This window comes from Protobothrops mucrosquamatus, unplaced genomic scaffold, assembly GCF_001527695.2.
Source record: "Protobothrops mucrosquamatus isolate PMUCROS unplaced genomic scaffold, P.Mucros_1.0 scaffold24, whole genome shotgun sequence".
In the NCBI taxonomy this organism is placed as follows: domain Eukaryota; kingdom Metazoa; phylum Chordata; class Lepidosauria; order Squamata; family Viperidae; genus Protobothrops; species Protobothrops mucrosquamatus.
In genome coordinates, this window is record NW_015386409.1 from 2,237,874 (window position 1) to 2,265,204 (window position 27,331).

The 27,331-nt window shown below is 40.6% G+C and overlaps 1 protein-coding gene across 1 annotated transcript; it reads left to right on the plus strand.

Annotated features, from left to right (window-relative positions):
• Positions 1–1,410: 1,410 nt before the first annotated feature.
• Positions 1,411–4,711, plus strand: DMRTA2 (DMRT like family A2). The gene is made up of 2 exons (XM_015810868.1): positions 1,411–1,906; positions 3,618–4,711. The coding sequence occupies exons 1-2, from the start codon at positions 1,411–1,413 to the stop codon at positions 4,709–4,711; spliced, it is 1,590 nt and encodes a 529-aa protein (XP_015666354.1).
• The last annotated feature ends 22,620 nt before the right edge of the window (positions 4,712–27,331 follow it).

The window sequence follows — 27,331 nt, forward strand, 5'->3', positions numbered from 1 at the left end:
CAAGGCGACAGAAATTTGGGACAGAGAGAGAGAAAGAGAGAGGAGAAGAAGAAGAAAAATAAGAAGGGGGAGAAATGAAAACTATTTGCTGTGGGTCCCCCCCCCCCCAATGTATCTTCCCCTCCCCCTTTGGACCCTTTTAGCGCCCCCCCTCCCCTTAAAACAGTTTATTTGAAAGAAGCTTCGGGTGGACACTGTAGACATCCGAGTGGCCAATCAGAAAGGCTCTTTCCCCTCTCGGCCAATGGCAGGCGCCACATTGTTGTCAAATGTTGTCTAATGGATACGTAAGGCGCAACAATAGAGCAAGCGCTCGCGGGCGGTTCGGCGAAGATTTCTATCTCTTGGCAACTCTCGCTCTCTTTAGTGGCGCACATGCAAAGTTGGGGCTGAGGAAAGGGGGGTCCGGGACTGGGTTCGGCCGCCTGTTGAAGGCGCCTTTGGCTGGCGGGGTTGCAGCTGGAGGAAGGGGTAGCTAGAGTAGGCTGAGAAAAACGAGAGGGCGGCTGAGAAAGGAGCGTGGGCGCGAATCAGGAAGTTGGAAAGTGTTGCACTCTGAAGTCTGAAACCCTGGCGGGGGTCAGAGGAGTCCTCTGTCTTCTGCCACGGTTAGCTCGGCTGGCGTGCGATTGTGACAAGCTGAAGTCTTGGACGGGCACTGGGACTGCCGCGTCTCCAGGGGCTCGCGCGCGCTTCCGTCAGGACAGTGTTTTGTAACATTGGCAAGCGAAGGGAGCGCAGCTGCTCTCCTTTCCTCGGATCGTGGCAGGAGCGCCTGCCGTCGGGTTCCGCCGCAATTGCTTGCCAGAGAAGAAATCAGCGGGAGTGAGCCGGGGCGAGTTCTGCTTCGCCGCGCTGCTGAGAAGAGATGGAATGGCTGGGGTAGCCATTTTGATGGTTTCGGAGTTTGGGGGCTTTGATTAGGAGTGGGGGTGGGGGAGCCAGGAAGCCCCGATTTCCTCTACCTTAGGATCCACGTCCATTCCGTGGGCGATTGAGCCGGGCCAACAAAGAAGGTCGGGGGGGGGGACCCGGCGGCGCTGTTTGTTTGCTTCCTCGAAGAGTAAACGCCGTTTACTTCCCCGAAGTTAGGTAACGCAGATGCGCTCTAGAGTAGGGGGGGGGGGGAGATTGTAGAGGAAGGGCTGAGACGCATCAGACTTTTCTGAGGGAAAAAAAGTTCTCCATTTTTGTAATTTGACCGGCTTCGGAGTGGCTGGAGGGTCTCAGGCTATTAGGCAAGCTGAGCAACCCGTTAGCCTCTCTGGCGGAGTGGCGGGTTGTTCCAGGAAGGCCCTGCCCTGTTTGACCCGCGGCAGTCTTGTTGAGGCATTAAAGGCGCGTCGGCGGGGAGAGGGCCCTGCGCCTCTGCGCCTTCCCTGGAAGCCACGGCGCCCCTTCTTGGTCACGATGGAACTGAGGTCTGAGATGACCAACGTCCCCCCGGCGCCCTCTGCGGTGCCCCCCAGTTCGGTGGCGGCAGCGGCGGCGGTGGCGGCGGCAGCGGCAGCGGCCAGCCTGCCGGTGAGCGTGGCCGGGAGCCTTCTGCGAGCCCCGCCGCTGCTCCTGCGGGCTGCCGAGAAGTACCCGCGCACCCCCAAGTGCGCTCGCTGCCGCAACCACGGCGTGGTGTCGGCGCTCAAGGGCCACAAGCGCTACTGCCGCTGGAAGGACTGCCTGTGCGCCAAGTGCACGCTGATCGCCGAGCGGCAACGCGTCATGGCCGCCCAGGTGGCGCTGCGGCGGCAGCAGGCGCAGGAGGAGAACGAGGCCCGCGAGCTGCAGCTGCTCTATGGCACGGCCGAGGGGCTGGCCCTGGCCGCGGCCAACGGCATCATCCCGCCGCGGCCCGCCTACGAAGTCTTCGGCTCCGTGTGCAGCGCCGATGGAGGCTCGGGGGCTTCAGGTGAGGAGCTAGCGCGCGCCCCGACCCTGAGGCGTTGGCGGCCAGCTGAAAGGCGCTGGTTTTCCCGCCGCTCTGGGGAGTCGGACCTTCCCGCTAAGTAAACGTGACAGGCGGCAGGGAGTCCTGTGGAAGTTCTGAGGAAACCAGCTTGGGTGCCCGGGCCCCGTTTATAGCCCCTCGGCCTCAGGAGTTGTTCCACGAACGTTAGGGTGCCTCAGCCCCCGGCCGCCGAGGAGGAAAGGGGCCGGGGGCTGAGCTTGCCAATCTTGTCTTTAGGCAGCCTTGCGCAAGTTTAAAAAGGAGCCCTTCTCCCCGGATGTTTCCATCCACACCCCCACACCCCCATATTCCACCTTTTGGTCCTTCTCGGTCCGCCTGGACTCCTTCCCGCGCTCTCTCGTCCCACGCTCAGTTCGTTCCCCTTCCACGCAGCCATCAATTGCTCGCCCTTTAGCATCATTTGTAGACCTCAAATCTCAGCGGCCTGATCGGGATTTCTTCACGATCTATATAAGATAAGGAGTTCCCAACGTCGCGGACGGAGTTATTAAACAAAAAAAAAAAAATCCGAGCCATTGCCTTTAACAACGAAATATTGGCCAGGCATTTCTAGTTGATAGTCCCACTCGTGTTTGCCGTGTCAAACGCAGTGAGGGCTCACACTGTTGCTTTTTCTTCGCAATTTCTTCTCTTTCTCGCTCCCTTCCTCTCTCCCTCGTATCCCTAATGTCTCCCACACCCATTTGAGTTCCACTTAGTGTCCCTGTAACTGTTTGACGCCATTGGATTCACTTCCAGGTAAGTTAGTATTGCTATGTAGTATAAACTACCCGTTGAAAATATAGAGGCCTGTCATAGCTGGCATCAGCCTCGAATTGAGCCCTCCCCACCCAGGCTGCCTTCCAAGTTTTCTTCAGCGATGCCACTAGAAGTTATGATGGGAGCTGTGTTCCCCTGCATCTAGGGCAGTGTTTCTCAACCTTGACAATTTTAAGGCATGTGGACTTCAACTCCCAGAATTCCACAGCCAGCAATGCTGGCTGTGGAATTCTGGGAGTTGAAGTCCACATGCCTTAAAATTGTCAAGGTTGAGAAACACTGATCTAAGGGGACCAAGTCGGGGAACGTTTTCCTTGTAAGTTTTTTTTTGGGGGGGGGGGCACCTTGACCGTCCCAAGCCAGAGAGGCGGGAGGCGAGAGAAAAGATAGCGCCTCCTAGCGACCTCAGCAATTTAGCCCGGCCAGAAGACGCCCTACCGTAGTTACAGTGGCGAGATTTGATTTCATGTCCTAAAGTAGCTCTTTAGGAAGTTCATCAAGGTGAGCCGATGGTCTCCCGGTAGGTGCCATCTGGGGAGTGGAGGAAAGAGACGGCAAGATAGGGCCTGGAGGGTAAATTGGGAGGGCAACCTGAAGCCACCCGAGACAGCGGAAAGTGGGGATGGACAGAAGCGTGGATGAAATCAGGCTAGGGTAGAGGAGGGCAAGATCCATTGGGTGGGTTCTCCGTGGGACAGAAAGACGAGTGGTGGCTGAATTAAGCTCCTTGGTTGCTAAACCATCAGGAAGTCCCGAAAAGCGCTCAGCTTAATTTTTGTCAAGGTGAAAGTACTTAATGGGCCCCCATCCGGCCCTTGGGGGGGGGGCGGAGGCGGGGCACGCTGGCAGGGAGAGCCTCGTCCAGCTCGCTCTTTCTGTCTCTCGTTGCCAGAAGTCAAGATGCAGAAATTTGACTTGTTCCCCAAGACGCTTCTCACCAGCCGCTCCGTGACCCCTCAACACAACAAGCCTTTAACGCCGGATGGGACGGACGGCGCGCCAGGCACCTCATCCCCGGAGCCGACTCGTCACGGCTGTGGCTCGGGCTCGGAGAACGGCGACGGCGAGTCTTCGGTCAGCTCGCCTGTCTCCAAAGGCGCCAAAGATGGCAGCGGGGGCGGCGGCGCAGAGGAGGAGAGCACAGGCTCCGTCAGCCCGCTGGGCTCCGACTCGGGTTGCTCTGAGGCAGAACGGGACGAAGCAGGTGTCCCCTCGCCTGGTTTGGCCGCTGCTGCCGCGGCCGCCGTGGCGGCGAGCAGCCGGCAGCAGCGGACGCCGTTGGACATCCTGACGCGCGTCTTTCCCGCGCACAAACGCAGCGTGCTGGAGCTGGTCCTGGCCGGCTGCGGCGGGGACGTGGTGCAGGCTATCGAGCAGATTCTTAACAACCACCACCACCACCACCACCACCGGGGAGCAGGCGGCAGCCCAAGCCAAGGACTTTCCGCCGCCTCTGGACTCAGCTCGGCAGGGCCGGACAAGGCGAGCGACGAGGCCTGGGCGCGGGCTGCTGGAGACGCGCCGGGGACCTTGGCTGGCCTGCAGCCTTCGTCGGCTGGCGGCGCCTCGCATCACCGCCCTCTTTTGGCCGGCGCCATGACCCCAGCCATCGGCGCGCTGGGCAGCCGCTCCGCCTTCTCGCCCCTGCAGCCCAACGCTACCCATTTCGGGACGGCGGCTGAGGCCGGGGCCTATCCCCTAGGCACGCACTTGAGTTTGAGCCCGCTACGCCTAGCTTACTCGGCCGCGGCGGCGCACAGTCGCGGCCTGGCCTTCATGACCCCTTACTCCACGGCGGGGCTAATGCCCACGCTGGGCTTCCGGCCGCCTATGGAGTACGCCTTCAGCGACCTCATGCGGGACAGATCGGCCGCGGCGGCGGCGGCTGCGGCTGCCGCCGCCGCTGCCGCCAGCGTGCACAAGGAGCAGACGTACCCAAACGGGCTTTACGGGCCCTTGGTGAATAGCGCCCCAGAGAAACAGTAGGCCGCAAAGCCGATGGCTGGATTTTCTATGTACATACATATGCACAGAGCGATAGAAATATATATGATATAAACTCGTGCCTGTGCGTACGTCCGAGAGGTGCGCAAGGGCAGCTGAGGCAGCGAATTCTCGGAAGGCAGCGGGGGAGCGACCTGGTCTAACCGAGGGCTCGATTCCCCGCCGGCATCGCAGCGGCTCTTTAAGCGCCGCTTATCCTCAGATTACGAAACGCGCCAGTTAGAAGTAAGTTCCCCGGAAAGCGAAGCAGCGGAGTAGTCCGAGTTGGAGCTGAGGCGGCGGGAGGGAGGGAGGGAGGGAGGGGGGGGGGCTACGGCACTTTTCGCGGAACAAGCGAGGAGGAGAAGGCGCAATCCCGCCATCAGCCGAGTGAACGGGACATATCGCCAGTGATTTAGGGCGAGGCGGAATTTTGCAAAACGTTATATAACCCGAGACGTGTAACGTGTCTATGGGCAGCGCTGTTGCCGAATTCTTTTGTCGGTTTCTGTAACAATGGGAAATCACCTGGTCCCCCCCCCTCCCCAGCCTTGGTTTCGCCCGATTTTAGGTGACCCGGGTTTCATTTCAACTCTATTTGTTGCAACCCCAAGTGGTCAAATGTATGGAACTTGGCGAACCTCTTAAGTGTGTTGATTAAGCAAAACGAGTAAATGCGTTTTTACTGTTAAAAGTTGTCCCTCATGATTATATTTTGCATATAGCTGTAAACATGGATATTCCCCTCGGGTCGCATCCATACTTCTATCTGTATCTCTTATACCAGCAAGTGTACAGCATAATGTTAAAAAAAATAATGGGAATTTAAATTATTAATGTAATTTGTAGCCGAAGTTATTATTAATGGTAAAGGAAACGTTAGTCAGTTTTCATTTTGGAAACGCGTCATCCTAGAGATTAAACATATTGTAAAAAAAAAAAAATTAACTCTTCGTTCTGTCTATTCCCAGGGGAAATATAATGTGTAAATAAGGTTAAAAAGTAAATATATTTGTAATTGTCCTTTCCTTTGGACTCGATCCAAAGGCCGTTGTTGACCGGGGTTTAACGAATGATCTGAACGAAAATGCTGTCTGGTTTCAGTAACAAACTTCTTGCCATTTCAAACAAGGTTTTTTTCTGAGTTTGTTTTTCCCTTCTGTTTTCATTTCATAGAAAACTAGAAATAAATATTATTTTGTATTAAAACCTGCCCTAGTAGTAACTTCTGCTGTTTCGTTTATTTGCAGTATTTTAGCTTCTGAGGGCAATTCCAATTTACGTACATCAAATGAAGAACTGGTTTCAGATTATTTTCAGTAATCCCGGCAGCTCCAATTAAACAGATCAGTCTAAAATAGGTGATTCTGTCAGTAATATGTAACCAATTCTGCAGTTCAAATGCACATTATATTATAGTTACAATGTTCTTACTGCAAGAATTTTGGAAATATCTTTCAAGGATAGAACAATTCCCCCCCCCCAAAGAGTGGTGTTTCTAGTGGTGAACCTAAGGACTGATATTCTGCGGGTGTGAATTATTCTGTCCTCTGGTCTTCCTGAAACACCGCTCCTGGTCTCCTTACCTGAGAATAAGCCCCTTTATATTCAGTAGGATTTATTTTTGAACCAGTGCTATAGGATTTCATTGGTGCCCATAACTCTGTAAAATATTATTTTACTGCTTTTGATCATGACGACAAAATCCAGCAATTTAAACCTGGGAAAATCAAATTTACCAATAAGAGCCTCTATTCTTCCTCCCCTGCATTTCAAAATTTACATTCTACTTTTTAATTTTCAATCAGAGAGGAGCACACCTTGAATTTCTAGTCTAAGAGGCATCCTAGCTCTTGGCCAATAGCTTGTCTATAAGAAAACTGACCGACAAAGGACAGCGGAAATTTTATTCAAGCCAGCTTCCCTGGACATTTTTTGGTTTTTTTTTTATAAAAGCTAATTTAAAAAAATCTGACAAGATTGGGAGTCTTTGGTACTATATATCAATCAGTCCTAATTGCCCTTCATGGAAAGAAAGCCCAGTGGTCTAAAAAAAATCATTTAGGACTTGGAGGAAGAAAACAATAACCAAGACTCCCTTTTTTCTATGTTGCTAAATAAAGCTATGAAGTAAAAGAGCTGGTAGGAATCTCCTACTGTACCTCCCTAAGGATAATGCTTCTGTAGGATGGATTTTTCTTTCTGTCCCGTGGAGTGTTTGGCCCAGGAAAACTATTACTCACAAAGAACAAGTTCAGTGCATGGTTGAATTAAGACAGTAAAAGCTCCTAAAATTGGTTGGTATGGAAACCTAATCCCACCCAACTGGTCTGTAGCACAGCTGGACTGTTTACTTTCTCACTTCAAATATAACTGTGTAAACATTGGCTTGAAACTGATGGCTCTGCTTCTATAACCAGTTAATATAATGTTGTTGGAATTTCTTGGAGGTTATTGGGACAAAATAATTAATAATAATAATGACAACAACAACAGCAGCAGTAATAATAATAATAATAATAATAATAATAATAATAATAATAATAATAATAATAATAATAATAATAATAATACAACCACAGCAATAATGGTGTAGTGAAAGAGGCAATATGCAGATAGTCAATTGTAATTCTCTCAATTCCTTTTTTTTCCTCTATGTTTTAGAATGCCATTAAAATATTTTTGGTAGGTGTCAGAGAATGAATGAAGGACAGTGCAAATGAGAACGACCAATCCCTGGCATAGGTGTTGAGGCTCTTGAAATTAAGGGGACTTACTGCTGGGCAAGTATATTTAGGATTGCAACTCATGTATGATAAATACGATCAATTACCTTGGAAGTTAATTTTTTGGCTCCTACCTCAAGCCATCAGAATGACTAAATTAATATAAGTAGACTTTAAGAAAAGTTTCAAAGTGATTGAAACATAATATTGCCACAATAAAATGGATTAATATTGAAGAGCTTTAAAAGTGATCTAATTGATTGAGTTTCCTAATTCCAAGTTAATGAGAAAAAAAGGAATTGTCTGTTGGATTGTAAACTGACAGGGTTCTGTAGAAGGAATAGCTGAAAATGTAAGAAGGTTTGGAAACATAAGCTGAAATCTTGGTGGTAGTGTGTCCACACAATTCTGTGGGAGCCTCAGCTGTGCTGAGGATAGCTATGGAACACTTTCTTACCTCTAAAAACAAATACACAACTTTCCTTCCCCCCCCCCCAAAAGCAAAGAATCTGTTTTAAGAAGTTTCTTTCCCCTTCTACATTTTTTTGCCTTACAGCAATGTCTCTGTCGATTAAAAAAAAAATCAAAATGGTAGCCACAACTATGCGATTGAAGCCCCACCCTTTTTAATATGCCTCACAATTCATTAGGAATAACAGAATAACAGTTGGAAAGGATGTTGGCAGCCTTCAACCCTCTGCTCAAGCAGGAGATTCTGTACCATTCCAGACAAACCCTGGGGTACTCTACTACATGTTTCCTTCCGTGTAGATGTAGCTCTATTAAGGACCACAAGTAGAGTGGGTTGGTCAGCCAGTTAGGAATCCATCCGTACATATATGTAAAAGGCAGGGATTCAGTTACATTGTTGTAACCATCACATTGACTTTTTTTTTGACCCCACTGCACATACTCCTGTTGCCTTGGAATCAGGAAAAGAGTAAGTGGAATACATTAATCTAGCTTCTCTGTATCATTTTTGTTTTTTGAGAAAGTTCTCATGGCAGTGCTATTCAGAGTTTGTAAAAGATCTCCAATTGTATATGGTCTCACCTTAAAGTCTTAGAGATGTCACATATTAAACTCAGGAGCATTCATCAGCTTAGAATTTCAAGTGGCCAAAATGTTGCTGAGACAATCCTGCCAATGTCCTACAATCATTTCCCCCTATTAGTTTGGACAGCTCAAAGGTGAGTAGTGGACCTTAGAAGTGACCCCTGAAAGTGTTGGGAACATGTGAAAAGGACCCATAGACTTTTCTATGGCCCAAGATGATCAGCTGAATTGGATAGAGGCAGATAAAAATCAGAGAGGATAGAGGTGGAACTAGATTGCTTCTAAACATAGATGGAAAGCTATCCCATACAACTACAACTAAAAATCGCCACATCCAATGGATTTCACTTTATTTCTGTCAAACCCCCAGTTTGCAGTCATTTTCCTGCAAAAAATGAGCACAGGTTTTATATGATTGCTCTATATTATGCTATAATGGTGAATTTTCCTATAGCATCTCTAGAGCAGCCTGTAAGAAGAACGGGCTGCATTCTTCCTTTTTCCTCTGCATGCTAACTCTTGATGTAAGATAGATGGAAACACATTGGCTTTGCACTATTTGTTGATCCAAATGGTGCTTTACCTGCTTGTGGCTGAACGCATTGCATAAACTGGCCCAATGTAGTTGTTAAACCAGAATTTATGGTTTAATGTGCTGAATAATTTACCCACTTGCAGTTTATTTAGTATTCAATGGTTAAACAAACTACGTGTGTTGTGTGAACACAGCCAATGTGGAGCAATCATTTGGAAAATGATTGGTATTGAAAATGATGACAGTTCTTTCACAAGGGTTAGATTAAGTCCTAGGCTCACCAAATCGCAGATCAGCTCTTGCTTCTTTGTCACGTTATAGTGTACTGCTGCATATTTCTTCCCAGTCTCTTTTATGGGAGTGGTAGAAAGTTAGGTAATAGTAGATCTTACTCCTCAGAGGGGAGCTGAAAAGCATTTTCCCAACCAGCACACGCTAACACTTTTTAAAAAAATGCAGGCTGTGGAATTAAATTCAACACAGCAAGAATAAATAATTTGTAAAATGGAGAGGCAGCGTGCCAAGCATTTGCAAACTTTCTTGTTAATTAAATCTTAATCCATTGAGTTGCATTTTTACTGCCTGGCTGTGTATTGAGAGTAAAACATGCCCAGGAAGTTTATTATCTGCCCTTGTGTTTAATAGAAATCAGCTGTAATCCACAGCATAATATACTAACAATTTAGTAGCAAAATGACATTCCTCATCCAAAATGTACTTGTTTCTTTCTCACTACCTGAACAATTATGTTATTGAAAGGACACAGAGCAGCCATGGGAGTTGATTCCTAAAGAAATTTAGCACAGATTTGAGAAGCCAGAGTTGCTTTTCTGAGGCCTATTGGACCCTGATCCCAGATTTCTGTTGAGTAACTGTTGAGTAAGTTTCTCAGTATTTTTTTTACATTCAATGATACTAATTTTTGCTTCACTCGGGAACAAAAGAATGGTTTCTTTGTTACACTAAGTACAAGACGCAGAACTTTATTTATTATTGAATTTATATCTCACTTTCTCCTTTATTCCAACACTCAAGACTGAATATATTTAACAACAAAGCACACCACAAAGTAAAATTAAAATCAAAACCCAAATTAAAAACACACATTCAAATAATTTAATTACCCATTACAAGTTTGGTGAAATAAGTGTGATTTATCATCTTCCTAAATATTGAAAAGGAAGAGCCAAAGTGACTCCTTGGGCATCATATTATACAGTATTCCGAAGCAACATAAGACCTTCCCATGTAAGCGACAGTCGACTTTCTTGCAGTGGGACATCTTCAGAAGGGCCTTCCTGTTGATCTAAGAAGGTAGGTTCATAGTGGAAGAGAAGATACTTTAGATCAGGGGTCTTCAAACTTGGCCCTTTTATGATTTATGGACTTCAACTCCCAGAATTCCTCAGCCAGGCATGCTGGCTGAGGAATTCTGGGAGTTGAAGTCCACAAGTCATAAAAGAACCAAGTTTGAAGACCCCTGCTTTAGATATTCAGGGCTTAAGCTGACAATTTGTAGTAGCTGGTGGCCAGGCAGATCTTCAATATGAACATCATATGCTGTTAGTACTTTGCACTTGCCAATAGCCTAGGTCAGGGGTAGGCAACCTTGGCTCTTTTATGACTCGTGGACTTCAACTCCCAGAATTCCTGAGCCAGCCATGAGTCATAAAAGAGCGAAGGTTGCCTACCCCTGACCTAGGTTCTGTATTATGTCACACTGTCAATTTCGGATCAAGGATAATCCTACATGCATACTAGCATAATGTAGTATAATACATACAATATAACAATGATATAATACCTTATACATAACAATGTCAGGGCATATTGTAACCAAGAGGTGAAAACCTTTTACTAATTTTGACTAGCTCAGGGTGCACTAGTCACAACCATGCAAATACATTATTTTACAGTGGCCTCCTACAAAATCCAGTGATAGCTGAAGAAGGGGCTCACATAGATTACATTATCCATAAATACTAACAAGGGATTCTTGTTAAGAATCCTCCTATGTCTCAGTCTTTGGATTTGGATATAATGTACTGTTAAAGTTTTTTTTTTAACCACTGCATTTTCTGACTGCTATTACTAAATGCACAGTAAGCAAAGATAAAATATATGCATATATTTCAAAACACGGGTATGCATGTATGAGAAATACATAAATTTTGTAAAGTATGCAAGTGGGTATTTAAACACGTAAGCTCTCACTTGTGATCAGAACAGTGCAGTCCAAAAAAAGCTTCATGATTGTATTGCATTCTTTTCTTGACACGTCTGAAAATACCTATGAAGAAGAGAGAGAGAGAGACATGGATTATATTGTTTTCTAGTTAAAAAAACTGGACTACATAATTCTCCCCCCCTCTCCATTATTGACAATAACAATTTCCTATCTTCCCATCACAGTGTGCAGCAATTAGAAAAACAAGGATGGTAAAAATTTGCACCATCATTTAATCCATAGAATAATTGTGTATATATGATAAAGATCAGCAACTAGAGTATTCTCGAGCAACTAAAAATATTTTTTAAAGCATAATAGTATGTATTTTTTAAAAAAAACAGATAAATACATTTAAAAAAATTATAATGCATTTACAAAAGAGGGAAGAAGGAACAATGTTTGAAATGGAGATTTACAAGACTGTCAAACTCCTGTTGTATGCAGCAGGGTATTGTTGTTAGATAAATGATCTCTGTTAATTCTTATTATAATAAATATGCTATGGAATTTAGAGGCTATCATAAAAAGCACCAGATCAATGCATTTTAAGAACAGAAGCTATTTGTCTATGAAATTATTATGGCCGATATAAAAAATAAACATGTTTTGAATTTACTCTAATCAATATTCTGAATTATGTGCAGAATCTTTACTGTGTTTTTATGTGATCATTGTTGTATACTGTAAGCAGCTCACCATTTTGGAAGTCAGTTCAAAACTTGCTTTTCCAGTTTTAAAATGTAGTCTTCATGAATGCAACTGTACACTTTAGGAATAAATCAAGTGCAGCAAGTTATTTGTAACTAATGATGCAATTTCTAGTGTGATCCTTGTTGCTGAACAAATTGCTTACTTCTGATCACATGAGAGAAAGGTATATGCTTTTTGTAAATATTAAAAAACCATTCTAATTAACACTTCAAAGTGTTAATTGTGAGTCCCTGTTCTTGTTTTTCTGGGACATTTATTTTCCAAATGCTGTTGATGAAATGTCAGAAACTATAATGTTTGTGACCCCTTGCTATTATAACATTGTGCTCAGTTGTAGCTATAAAAATGATAGATGGCAATAAAGCAAGGATTAGGAAGGCTTATACCACAGTGTTCCATTTTTTAATCAACTTGTACAGGTAGTAAACTGTGTGTCATAATTACACAGAATACTACAGTAAAAGTCATTAAGAACCACTGCTGCCTTACTTTTGTTTTGTTTTTTAAATGGCTATCACTCAAGTCTTAGCTATATTGCATTAGGATGAACATCCTTAGATCCTAAATATATTCTCTGGTACAAATATTGATTCAGTACAAAATGTTTTGAGTTGAGTAGTCCATATGCATCAGGGAACTGCAATCATATACAATGTTCTGAAATTACACATAAATAAATGAACTACACTCCAAAATGTATGGATACTTATGCCTTGAATTTTAAAAATGTGTCTGTGGGAAGTTTTAAAATACCAATTTTCTATTAAAGTGTACACCTCTGCTTTCTGTTGTTTCATCTTTTGTATACTATTTTTTCTAGTTATTGAATTACAGAAACTTGCAAGGATGAGAGATTGGTTAAACAGATCTTTTACCTTTCAGACTGTTTTTAATTTATAACAGTCTTCTCCAATCTGGCACCATCTAGATATGTTGGGAATATCTGGCCATGCTTGCTGGTGAACGCTGAAAAGATGCAGTCCACACAGATAAGGAGCTACTAGGCTGATTTATAATCAGGCTATTTGCAATTTGCTACAAAAGACTGCTCACAGAGGTACAGTACATGGAAAAAAATATGCAATCATCTTTCATCTGGTAATAAATGTGTTTTTCTTTTTTTGGAGTCAAATTCCCAGTTTTAACTATGAAAACACCGGCAAGTTTTTAATTGTAGCGACTATCTAAAAGTATGAAGCATACTACCACTGGAACATACGGATGATTATTTGATGATTTCCTCCATTACATTTATATCATTTTTCCAAGAAAGTTTGCCAACTTTAGTACAGAATGTAGACAACCTAAGTAGGGTATTTTCCTATATACTGCCTTTGTGTTATCACCATTCTTAAGTATCTTCAAATTTAATACAAACTATAACAAGTTATGTAAAAAGAAAGTTTGAAGACAATAAAAGAATATTTTTCTAGAAGATAATATGAGTTACAAAGGTTTCAGAAATAGAAGCCGCATTCTGGATTATACCTTTGGATATGGCTATGCACTTTGGTGAATCATTTTCTGTAAGATATGTAAGTACCCAACTCGATCAACTAACCATTTATGAGACATGTTTTTCTTGATTTCCCAGGGATTATGAGCACAACAATCAAAAGGAAAACATTAAGAAGACCATCTATTTGTGTTATTTTGTGTAAATTGAGCCCTCCATCCATTTTTGGGATTTGCCTATAGGAGAACTAAGTGACCTTGACTTGTTTCAAACACACCTGTAGTCTTGCAACTTTATCAAATATATATGAGAAATTATCCGTCCATATTCCTGCACCAATCTGGAGGCAAATCTAGTCCTTGTATGTAGCATAGATAAAGTTTTACTATTTACCACTTATAGGAGTATTCTAAATTTAGCTCAGGTAGAATTGAGGGGCTGTGTCTATTAAATCATATTGGATTGGCTGGCTCTGCGTACCATCATTCATACCCTACTCAGCTCCAGATTGGACCACTTAGAAGATGGGGTAAGACACCAAAGGATTAGCTATTCTTAACTTGATGTTAAATCAGCATTAGGAAGATTTATTTAAGGAACTGGAAGTATCTGAAATATAGGGGGTGGGAAATGATATTTAAAAATGATTTTAATAAACTTTATCAGGAAGAGCATTTTAATGGAAAAGGAACTCAAGATGAGTGTGAGTTCCTAAAAAGGGATACACTAAAAGCACAATTGCAAACAACTCCAGTGAAGAAAAGGATAAAAGAAGAAGCCCATGGAGCTGGTCAAAAAAGCCTCTGGAAAACCCAGCTGCAAAAATATATCTTAGTTGGAAAGAGGACACATTACTAATGAAAGGCACATAGTATAAAGGTAGACTAGAATATTGGAAAGTATTTCAGGAAGGCTAAAGCTCAGAATGTCCAGAGGTTGGGAAAGGATGTCAAGAAGAACAAAAAAAGGGGTTTCTTTAGATACTTTTGAAACAAAAGGAAAATTATTCTTGCTACTCATTTAAGATGGTAACATAATAAAGGCGAGTGAAACTATTTGATTTTTATTTGGGTTCAATTTTCTTTAAGAAATGGGTATGAGTTCTACCAGACGAGGTAACTGTGAAGAGCAGGATGAAAAAGCAGGATTGAAGCTTCAGGTACAGTATGGTTGGTAAAAACATGGGCAAGTAATGCCCATTTATTTTAAGTTATCTGATTTTTTTTGAATTTTGTCTCTTACAACTCTCCACTTTTTTGTCTAAAGTCCTATAGATTTCAGAGGTTTTTTTCAAGGTCTCATCTGGCTGTCATTTGTCTTCCCATGAATTAAGAGGAAAGGATAGTTGTTGGTGGCTTCTAACAGATTGGGTTACCTATCTTTCAGTTCCTTCACACGTGTACCTGGAAGACAACACACTTCCCATAATGCCATATCAGGTTTGCACATAAATGCTGCTGTTCTCTTAACAAGAATCACCCACCACAACATACTACTCCTTTCTCAGGGCAGCTCCTGGATAACTTTGATTGGGGCCCAAATGTTCTGTGGCATGATTTACTCAGGGGGCTGCAGATTATCCTCTGAAAGGAACATCTGCTATTGGTTCCTACATTCCACTGGTACCCATTGTCTCTTGAACCTTTTGCCTTTTTGGGTCACATGCATCCATACGTTTGCTTCTGCCAAAGAGTGGATGTGTTTATGGTACTTTCTTCGCTTCTCTTCCCCTTCTTGCAGAGATTCAACTGCCTTGTCCAGGAACCTCTTTTTATTCCTTATGCATTTTAATGTATCAACTCGCTCAAGTCCTTTCCAATAAAAAAAAAAACCCCACACCATGCTTGCATTTGCCAGAAATACGGCTTGGATATGATTCAAGCCAGACAGACAGACATTGCACACGATTGGCAGACCACAATGATCCTTTCTTCACTGTCTATGCTGCTTGGAGCCTTCCCTACCAATTCTCATAGCCAAATAGTCATGAATTTCCAGAAGCTGCTTCTCTGGATGAGAACTAGTCTGAATTGAAAAAAAAATGCAATTGTTCAATCAATCAACTAAACCAACCATCAACAAACCATCAAATCATTGCCAGGCAATCAGGTGCAGAGTGGGGAATACCTATCTTGGTAATAGTACTTGGAAAAAAGATTCTGAAATAATGATTGCTGGGAAATGTAATATATAAAATAGTGTGATGTGGCTACCAGAGGGGCAAACACCATTTTAGGCAGCATTAAAAGAAATGTACTTTCAATATTGTGGAAAGTACACATTTCAATTTATTTCGTCTTTGTCAGATCCCTCTAAAGCAATATTTCATAAAGTGTAGTTCTAGAAACCAGAGCTGTTCCCCAATATCCTCTGAGAGGTCCCCAAAATTAAATTTGCCAGCCTGTGTTAAAAAAAAATTATACAACATTAAAATCCATCAAATCGCAAAAAAGCAATAGCAAAGGCACCAATTCTAATTTTTAATACAAAGGCTCTAAGGCTGGGAAAGGTGAAAGGAAAGAGAAGGACCAGCAGCAAGCTGGAGGATATCACATGGAAGGCCCATATTTTTTTTTTAATCTCCCCCAAGGTGCTGAAATGGAATAATACATTTAAAGTACAGAAAGGCAGATGCTGATTAAACGTTACAAAATACCTCCTAATGATAAGAGCAGTTAGATAACAGGACCCATATCTCAGGAAGATAGTGCATTCTCCTTTTCTGCATGTGTTCAGACAGAGCATTTCTGCATTCAGCAAGATTTTTTAACTGGATTTCTGCACGGAGTTATGGACTGATCTTGTTGCTTAAATGATCCCTTTCAAGTCTGTGATGCAACAGTTCTAAGAAGCTTCATGTCCAGAATTTTTTTTTATGCCCATGATATTGTCATAATTCCTTGTGGGGAAAAAATCTTCATCATTTTAGGAATTGAAATATAAAATCTTTCTTTTAAGTTGGGTCTATGATAAGAATGAGAGGCTTAGCCGTGGAATACAAGAGAAAATGGGACTAACTGAATCTCTGCACATATATGCCAGGGATATCACCAGGTTGTTGAAGCCATTAAATTGAACAAGGAAATCCTCCCATGTGTGTCTACTCTAATCATGATTATTAAATGTATTATGCATAGAGCACATTAATTATTAAAAATCATTTTAAAATTACAGCTTGTGTAAGAGAATGAAAAAAAAAACCTATGCAGATCTTGAGTTTGGGGTGAAGGGGACAAGAAAGTGGATTTTTTACTATAAATTCCTAAAGCATGTGTTCTGCTAAGTGACAACCTCTGAGTGGGCTTTCTCAAAGTAGTTGTCTGGTTGTGGAAATCTCTTCTTCTTCTGATATATTTGGTAACAGTTTTATTAATCCAGGCTTTGAGCTGAAATGGTGCTGTTGCAAAAGATATTAAATATTCTGTTCATGTTTCTGTTCTGGCTATCCCAGGGGTAGGCAACCTTGGCTCTTTTATGACTCATGGACTTCAACTCCCAAAAGTTGAAGTCCACGAATCATAAAAGAGCCAAGGTTGCCTATTCTTTGTATTCATGATGTAATTTTATGTGGCTTTATTTTTATAATTTTCTTTATTTATTCATATCCCACCTTTATTATTATTTTTACAAATAACTCAAAATGGCAAACATATCCAACACATCTTTCTCCTCCTATTTTCCCCACAACAACCACCCTGTTAGGTGGGTTGGGCTGAGAGAGAGAGAGAGAGAGAGAGTGGCTCAAGGTCATCCAGCTGGCTTTTGCGGCTAAGGCTGAATTAGAACTCATGACCTCCTGCTTTCTAGCCTGGTGTCTTAACTATTAGACCAAATTGGCCCTCCAGGTTTTGCATAATGCATCCAGCACATGGCTTTACTTTTATAATAAAAAGCAAGTTGCAGATTTAATCCATCCACCATCCACCCATTAGATAGCAGGTGTTAAAATCACTGAGGATGGAGGATAGGAGAACCAAATCAAAAAGACACAGGAAACTCTCCACTGGATTTGAGAGCTATCAAGAGACAGCTCATTGTGCCCCTCTGTGTAGGGAATTGCACAAAGTAGATCCCACAGCTGAAAATGTCCTCTCCCAGACACTCTGATCTTTGATGATGATAGGGCATGAAGCAAAATTTTTGTATGGTCCTCGAGTCTAGCCAATAGCACTGGAAGCTTCTGTGAAGTCCAGAGGATGATATTGTTATTGGAGATAGGTCTTCTGAAATGGCCTCTCTTAGGTCATGAACTTGGAATAAACATTTGACTGAATGATGAAGCAAATAATTAGGACGGTACTGCAGTTTGTTTGCATTTTGTGAATGTGGATATACAACTATTGCACCTCAACTATTGCATCTTAAACCGAGCATATACTTTCCCAAGATCACATGACAATTCACTAAATCACTGGAACAACCTGCCTCCAGAAGTGGTGAATGCTCCAACACTGGAAGTCTTTAAGAAGAGACTGGACAGCCATTTGTCTGAAATGGTATAGGGTTTCCTGCCTGAGCAGGTGGTTGGACTAGATGACCTCCAAGGTCCCTTCCAACTGTATTATTATTATTACTCTTTTATTCATTAGACATGAACCTCAGTCAACTGAACATTCAAATTGGCTGGCGTTGATGGTTGACACGGGTTGCTACCAGCATCCTAGGTGTCAACCAGGTACCTCCTTAAAATATAAGATGTTCCAAGTAGCACAGTTTTTTGTAACATTGCTGGAGTTATTGTAGGAAGTTGTTATATTATTATTATTATTATTATTATTATTATTATTATTATTATTATTATTATTATTATTATTATTATTATTATTATTATTATTATCATCCTAGGTTTTCATAGGTACACTCCAGTACATTCTTAAGAGATGTGCACATTCTTTATGATCTTCCATATTGCCTTGTCCCAGAAAAGTAGCTATTTCCAGTGGTTATCTCATGTATTCAGCATATAAACAGGCCAGAACATTTTATGTTTCTCCCATTTAGATCTTTTACAAATGTAAGAATTCAGTGGACATCTCTGAGACATTGTCATTGAAGCAATTAATTATGGAGACCATATCTGAACAATAAAAAGTGCCTACATCATTTGGGCATTTTGTGAAAAGTCTCCTTCAGATTATTAACCAAAATTTGAAAAAAATCATGTTGGACTAAAAGCTCCTTTGGTGTACAACTACAAGAGCTCTGTTTTAAGATTCTCATTTTCTGCATTGCAGTATCATTTTTTTTTAAGATGAATTTTTGTGCAGAGATGCACATCGTCCTCCCCAGAGGCTGCCTGTTCAAAGTTGGAAGGGACAATCTATAGCAAAACTATCAGTGATCCAGCCAAGTTATGCAAAGATTTTGACAGCTTTATATTAAAATGAAGTTGGGGTATTTCAACGGGCCGGCATGCTAACTATTTGGGAGATAGGTGGAGGTATGAATGATCACAAAATCAGCCTTTGGAGTTTGCTGCCACTATGTGGCTGAAATCCGCTATTGCAGAGAACAGGTAACTGAATGAAAATTAAGTGTGCCTGAAAATCTTAAAGTGTTTCACCAGCTCAATCTGTTCTTTTCCAAATGAGTTGGACTACAACTCCTGTTTTAAATTCATTACTTGGGCTTTGAGATTTGTGCTTGGAATCCTTTCAAGGTGGTTCCAGTCTATTTGAAAGCAAACTGTTGCACAAGACTCCTCTCAATTCATGATCACTAGGTGGCTTAGGGACTCACTTTAACTTATCTTGGGAGAGTCATGAATATAAATACAAGGGCAACAGAAAGTAGAAAAAGTGAAATAATGTTATAATAAATAGGCTTTTCATAGCTATACTTTTGTCCTGTATTTTACCTATTTCAACAGAAGCTACCATTTGCACTAGCTTAAAGTTTAATAATAAAACAGTTTGCCAGAACTAATTCTTTAAAAGCTTCTACAGTTCTTCGAAAATAATATATTATGTGACTAAAACTGTCTTAACAAAACCCAGCATCTCCTTGTGCCTAGTATGGAAGTGGCTGAATTTTTGTGGGACATGAGATGGGAGGTAGAATTTATTTTTGTACCTGAAAACCTTGCTTGTCCAGTATATATATTTTTTTTCACTGATGTGTCATGGATAACTTTATATCTCAACACCAGTATTATAATTTAGTTTCTCCCTTTTCTCACTGGTATTTTTTTCCTTTTTTGCTGCTATCTGTAGTGGTCTTGGTAAGGGATCAAATAATTAATGACTACTATCCTTCTTCTTTTGACAGTACAGCTTATAAGCTACTGTCTGGAAAAAATTTTTTTATTTGCAATGGAGAGACCTAAAAAAAGTCCCTAGTGCATCTGGAGGAGAGTGGCAATTGCCTACAAAAAATTGTGATCCCTATATCACTGGCCCTTGTTCCCTCTACTATTGGTCTCCCACTCTGAACTGGAATATTCTTGGGGGAAAACAGAACAATATAATCTGCTCTGCTGCCATCCGCAAAGTATCAGATTCTTGGCCTCTGCCTAAAATAGAAAATAATTATTTTTCCAAGCATAATTTGTTACCAAGTAATTTTTCTTTCAAACTCAATTCTCCCCGAGTCTCCCTAAGACTCCCTAAGAGCTATTATGAGAAAATGATGCATTTACAAGAATCCCAGCAGCTGAATTAATTGCCTACGTTCAACCAATATATCCCCCATTGTATGTTATGGCAAACTTTTCTTACTTTCTTATATCTTATTACCTTTCTCTGAATTGGTGAGTCTCTTCCCTGTTAAGGAAGAAGTTTGAAGGGAGATGCCTATAAAACTATCCTCAGAATTCTTAGTAGCGTAGGAACTGGGCGTTATCTACATATTCTGATCTTGGCATCCCAACAGGGTTTTCCTTTGATTTTTTTCTGCATTTTTTTTTGGGTGAAACTGACTTGAATAGGCCCTATCCAATTAATTTGTCCTGAAATGAATACATATTGGCTTACAAATGGAACATTTAAAAAATCCGAAGACTTGGTTTTGCCTGCTCAAGAGCAAGCTATTTGAAATAATGCAATTAAAGCCAGAATTGAAAAAATGTCAAATGATTCAAAGGGCAGATTGGGCAAAGAGGCAGACAAAACATATAGATCATATCCTCAAATCATGTAAGAAGATCACATAAATTGATTATAAACAACAACATAAAGCTGTTGACAAAATGCCTCAATGGAACATCTGTAAAAATTATTATCTGCCAATAATGAAAAATTGGTAGGAACACAGAATTGAGAAAATAGTCGAAAATAACAGATTAAAACATTTCCAAATACAATATGATAAAGTCTTGGCCAAAAATAAACAGATTGAGGTGTGGTTGAAAAGAAGAAAGTGGGATAATTGATGTGACAATAGCAGGGGATAGCAGAATAGAAGATAAAAAATTGGAAAAGATCTGAAAATCAAAATTGAAAGATTATGGCATAAATTGGCTCATGGTGTCAGTGATTATTGACACATCGGGTGTCATACCAAAAAATCTTGGACAGCACTTAGAAAATCTGCACATTGATAAAATTTCCATATGTCAATTACAAAAAGCCACACTGCTTGGATCTGCACATATACACTAATAGCAATAGCAATAGCACTTAGACTTATATACCAGTTCACAGTGCTTTACATATTATATACATAGTATATATAATACATATACACTAATATATTACAATATCATAGATTTGGGGGAAGAACATGATGTACTGTATATGAAGGCCAATACTAGATAAAGAACTGGCAGCTGTTATTTCACATTATTGTATGTATATAATAAGCAAAAATATTTACAGGGAATATTCTGCACTAAACAAATATCTCCTCCTTTCTGATAAAACTATAAAATAATTTTAGAACTACAATGTCTGATATTTGACAAATTATGATAAATGATTTATATAATTATTCTTATTTTAACTTGTAGTCATCTATAATTAGGCAGTTTTAATCATTATACCATATGCTAATTTTATAATTGTAAGGATTAGATAGACTAGCTGTATTTCAGTATAGCATATGTTAAGTATTGTAGCTCTCTAGCTAGCAAGTCCATAACAATGTGTTTTGCTAAGCCATCAATCTATGTTAAAACTCCCCAGTGTCCTTTCTTGATTCCACAGACAGTTTCCTTCAACTAATTCTTGTTAGACAGAGTTTTGTGCCTTGTATCTGTCAGTGTTTCTTTCCTGGAATCCATGTCTTTCCCCTTATTTGAAATGTTAATCCTGTCATGGCGTAACCGGTATCCGAGCATGCCTTGATATTTTTTTTTTTTTTTATTTACCAATCTTGGGATGTAAATTAATAGTTCTCATCCCAAGACAGCTTTGTCTCCCTTTCTTTTTCTGACAAGAAGAATTTGGATTCAGAATGCTACCCACAAAGAAAAACAACCAAAATAAAACAACCCCCCTTTCTTCCCTTTCCTTAATTCTAGGCAAAAATATCCTTGTGAACCACAGTGGAACCTCTGTTCCTCCTAGATTTAGGAACATGACAGTGGGAGAGTCCAAGATGTTGGAAAAATTCATTAAATGTATGACTTGACAAACAATTCAGTGGAACTGGATGTACGGGAAATGGCAGAAGCAACAATCTGAAATAAAAATGAAAAAGTATAGGAGATGGCAAGAGAGACAGGTTACCAAAATAGACTGGCATGTCTGCAGGCAGGTAGCCTAAAAGTTAGTATGGGTTGAAGCAGGATTTCATGCTGGGTTAACAGTTTTATGTTACAGAGAAGTGAGGGAATGCTTATTAATCAACCATGAGTTTCTCTGGCATTCTAGGCCGATAAAAGAACCTGCAAGAGACTTTCAGATCTGTTGCAACTAAGAGTCTATGGAAGATGAGTGAAATGATGGGCAGCTGGAGAATAATATCTTAAATATTTTTCAAAAGGGAAAAACAGAAACTAGATTTACAAAGCAGTCAGTATAACGTTGATAATCTGAGAATATTCTAGATGAGAGTAAAAATTGTTTGAACTTTTAAGTTTCAAGCACTTTGAAACTAATACATACATACATACATACATACATACATACATACATACACATACATACATACATAGAACTGCAAATAGAAATGGAACAACTGTGGCCAAAAGAAAGCAAAGGTAAAATAAATAGTAATAGGTCCTGGAATGCAATCCCAAAACAACTGGAGCATCACTTGAACACCCTCAGCAGTGACAGATTCACTATCAGCTTTACTCAGAACAATTTACATCCTGCCATGATACCTGTAACAACATCAAACATCCATACCTGCCTATTCCAGGTCCTTGGGAAGAATTTGATAAGTGGGCAAAAATGCCAAATCCAGTCTAAACATCAGGTTAACTGTGTGATGAACAATATTCTTACTGAAGTGTCAATAAAGAAAACTTTTGGTACATAAAATTAGATAAGAAAAAGGAAAGACGGATGATAACAATGATAGGGAACAGGAATAAACTATTATATACTGTTCAGTGATAACATCATGTTAAACATGACATTATTGTGGCTTCTACTAGATGCTTATAATTTGACCCTGAGCCCAGGAAAAATGATAGGTTCTGTTACCACACGTATTCAAGAGAGGGTGGATAGCACTTTCTGAAATTACTTTAAATCTCTGGACTTCTTAATTCACCAAAGGATAAATCCGATAGTTAAACTACTCTTCCCCCCTCCCCCAAATGAAACCGCTCATTGATTCTTCAAATTTTGTAATAGTATTTATACCTTGCCTATTTTATTTTAGGCAAAAAGGCCTACTTATTAGCAAGGTTTTGAAATGCTTTCTCTTCTTTCTGGCATTTGTTGTTAACTTTCTTTAAAATCTATTTTCTTTTAAATAAATCTCTTTGTTTTGGATTAATTCTGAATATATGTTGCCCATAGGTATTAAAAACTGTCAATAATATGTATTGTTCAAATCTCTATAGAGAACATTTCTAGAAGATTCAAAACATTTTAGATCAGGACAGAAGTCTGAACATAAGGAGAAACTTATGAAGGAAGAATATTTTACTAAAAAAATCTGTAATATTCTTTATCAATTTTTCTTTGTAAGAGTGATTTGAGTAGGTTTTACTATTCCAAAATTTGTGTGCCCATTTTAGCTACCTCTCCCTTTCAGGAACAGATAAGCGTACATAAGCCTTGCAAATATCACCAAAAATACCCAAAGAACTTTTGTTAAAATAAACCTTGGATGATTTATCCATGTTAAGAATGTTAAGACCCAGTTTGATGTATCTGAAACATTATTTATTTAATTTTGAAAGAAAAACAGCTGAAAGAATATATATAATTTAAAAAATTGTTAGACTCTGACTTATTCTCTATATTAGTTCACTGGTTAGCCAGAATCTTATAAAAATGGGATCAAATCGCTTAATTGTGTTGCTTGACAGATTTTTAATTCAGCATGCCCCCTTCCCACAAACTCAGTCTTCCTGTTTCAGTGGCTGATACCAAATCAGCCTGTTTATTCTTGATTTCTAAGAATTTAAACAAAAACTTTCTATGTTCTTCATCGCAGTTATATTCTATCTGGAGTCTCTAATGGAAGAGATTGAAATAAGAATATAGATGTATTCTTAGTTTCCAAATATTCTTATTTTTGAAATATGAGAAAAACCATTTAGGAGAGCTGTGAATTGTACATATCTTTCATGGTTTAAAGCCGTCCCTTAACTGATCTTGAAGACTGGGGGCAAGTATTGGAAATGAGATATAATCAGATGCAGATAGTCCTCGACTTATGGACACAATTGAGCCCTAAATTTATGTTGCTAAGTGAAACAGTTGTTGTGAGTTTTGCCCCATTTTATGACTTTTCTTGCCACAGTTGTTAAGTGAGTCACTGCAATTGTTAGCAACATGGTTGTTAAGTGAATCCGGCTTCCCCATTGACTTTGCTTGTCAGAAGGTCGCAAAAGGTGATCACATGACCCTGGGACACAGTAACCGTCATAAACATGAACCAGAACCAGTTGCTAAGTGTCTGAATTTTGATCACGTGACCTGGGGATGCTACAATGGTCGTAAGTTTGAAAAACGGTCATAAACCATCTTTTTCAGTGCCGTTGTAACTTTGAACAGGTCACTAAATGAACTGTTATAAGTCAAGGACTACCTGTAACTATGCACCAATCATCTGCCTCCAGTGTTATTATTTGTTGAAAAGCACTGTTTCCAATTGCTTAAAAAACACATTCAGTAACCTAATCAGCAGTTCTCATCAGGGCAGAGTCTGTTGCATTTTGATGAGGCAACATATACTTATTTTCATCTTTGACCCCTGCAAATACACAAACGTATACAAAAAGAGACCGAAAGCGTTCTTCTCCCGCCCATTTGGTTATATCACGGGCGTTATCTTCTAAAGCAGAGGTCCCCAACCTTTGGGGCACCTGAGACCGGTTACATGGAGAGAGGTTTTTCTGCAGACCGGAGGGGGCGTGGTTTTGTGTGCTGCCTGCATCCTGCGGATGGGGCTTTGCTTGTTTGTGGGGACCGGTTGCTGGTATGCCACAGCCCGGTACCGGTCCACGGATCGGGGGTTGGTGACCCCTGTTCTAAAGCCTGCTCTCCCACCTCACGGACTAAGATTCTGAACAACAGCCCTCAGATCAAAAAAAGGATTCTGCTTCCTGTTTTAGGGGATCTGGTTGAAAAATTCTTCGTTGTACGCGTTTTTCAATTACAAAGCTGGAAGAGGCAAGTAATTCTTGTCAAAAGATCGCCCTTCCTTGGGAGACTATTGTGGGGAAGATTAATGTGTCCACATTAATGGCTGATTATTCAGCACCCGTCCTCCTTGCATTTTGAGGATAATCAAGTATCTACGATGCTTTCAGGTCCATTGTGGACCTTTTACAAATAAAACTAAGATGACCTCCTAATATGACAGGCGTATTGTTAACAGCAGCAGAGCATCTTTTAATACTTATTTATACATTCCATCCAGTTTGTATGTTATGTTGCAGTGCATACATTCAAACCCCTTCAACAAATAAAATGACTAGAGAGACCCCTCCCCTCCAGTGTACAGTAATCTGCTTATAAATGTATTGAAATCAGAAATATTTGTGCTATAGAAATGCCCAAAGTCTTTGGTATGCTTCCAAGCCTATACATTCATGCTGGCTTTATCCCATTTACTTTTGAGTTAATTTGATTAACTTGGAAGAATGTAATTGCAGTTGGGCTGATGTAGCTGAATGCAGGATTCATATGAACACTAGAGGGCAACCAAAGACCATAATAAACTTTTTCTTCAGTCAACCCATCAGCTCTAAAACCTAAATTACTCTCTGGCTTCCTGTCTGTTTACACTGTGTTGAATAAAATTTAATGACCGCTATTATATTATGGCCAGTTGTGACATCAGACACCAATATGCAATAAAGGGAACATACAATGTAGCAAGGGAAGCCATAAGATAATGCTAATATTTCTAGGAAAGCACTACATGCATCACTGTGTACTGACACTTTTTTTTTTTTTTTTTTAAAAAGCACTTTAAATCTTATATTGATAGTCTGAGTAGGTCTTCCAAAGCTTGCATGAATGCATAAAATAAAAACTTATAATAAATTAACATCCTTCATGACAGCCATGGTTTGTATTATTTTTAGCCAGCGAGACAATCATACTTTCATAAATGCTCTACAAAGATACTACCCTTCGTTTCATTACCTCAAACCCAATTTGCCCATATAAACAAATAATGATGTGGGCAAATAATTTAGGAAGAAATGTATTTCTAAATCACATAGCATAGATTAATTGACCTTTCAGTCATAAGATGTGGAATAATAATAATAATAATAATAATAATAATAATAATAATAATAATAATAATAATAATAATAATAATAATAATAATAATAATAATAATAATAATAGTTGGAAGGGACCTTGGAGGTCATCAAGTCCAACCCCCTGCTCAGGCAGGTAACCCTATACCATTTCGGACAAATGGCTGTCCAGTCTCTTCGTAAAAACTTCCAGTGTTGGAGCATTCACCGCTTCTGGAGGCAGTTTGTTCCACTGGTTAATTGTTCTAACTGTCAGGAAGTTTCTCCTTAGTTCTAGGTTGCTTCTCTCCTTGATTAGTTTCCATCCATTGCTTCTTGTCCTGCCTTCAGGCGCCTTGGAAAATAGCTTGACTCCCTCTTCTTTGTGGGAGCCCCTGAGATATTGGAACACTGCTTTCTACAGGATTTTCGGTTCCTATGCTGGTTTAGCTAGATTGACTCTTACTACATAATGGAGGCAAAGAAAATACCACTTCATGTGGTTCTGTTTCAGACTAAGACCTGAACCTTCTAAGAAAAAGAAAAACAACAATAACATTTGAGAGGGAATCAATTAGTTAAGGAAGTGGTAGGATCGCTTTTTTCTACTTCTTTAAGCAGAGGCTAGAAGGACACTGGTGTGGTTGCTTTAAATCTGAAGTTGCATGATCAAAGTGTTGATCTCAGTACAGGTAGTCCTCAGTTTATAGCCAGTCATTTAGTGACCATTCAAAGTGATGGCAATGAAAAAAGTGACTTGTGACTGTTTCTCACCTTTATGGTTATGTGATCAAAATTTGGGTGCTTGGCAACTGGCATGTACTTATGACAGTTTCATTTTCCCGGGGGTGTGTGTGTCATGTGATCATCATTTATAACCTCCTCAGCTGACTTCTGACAAGCAAAGTCAACGGGGAAATCTTAACAACCGCATGATTCAATTAACAACTGCAGTGATTTGCTTAACAACGGTGGCATCAAAGAGTCATCAAATGGGGTGCAACTCACTTAACAACGGTCTTCCTTAGAACAGAATTTTTGGGCTCCATTGTGGTCATATGTTGAGGACTACCTCAAGTCAGATTTGCTCCT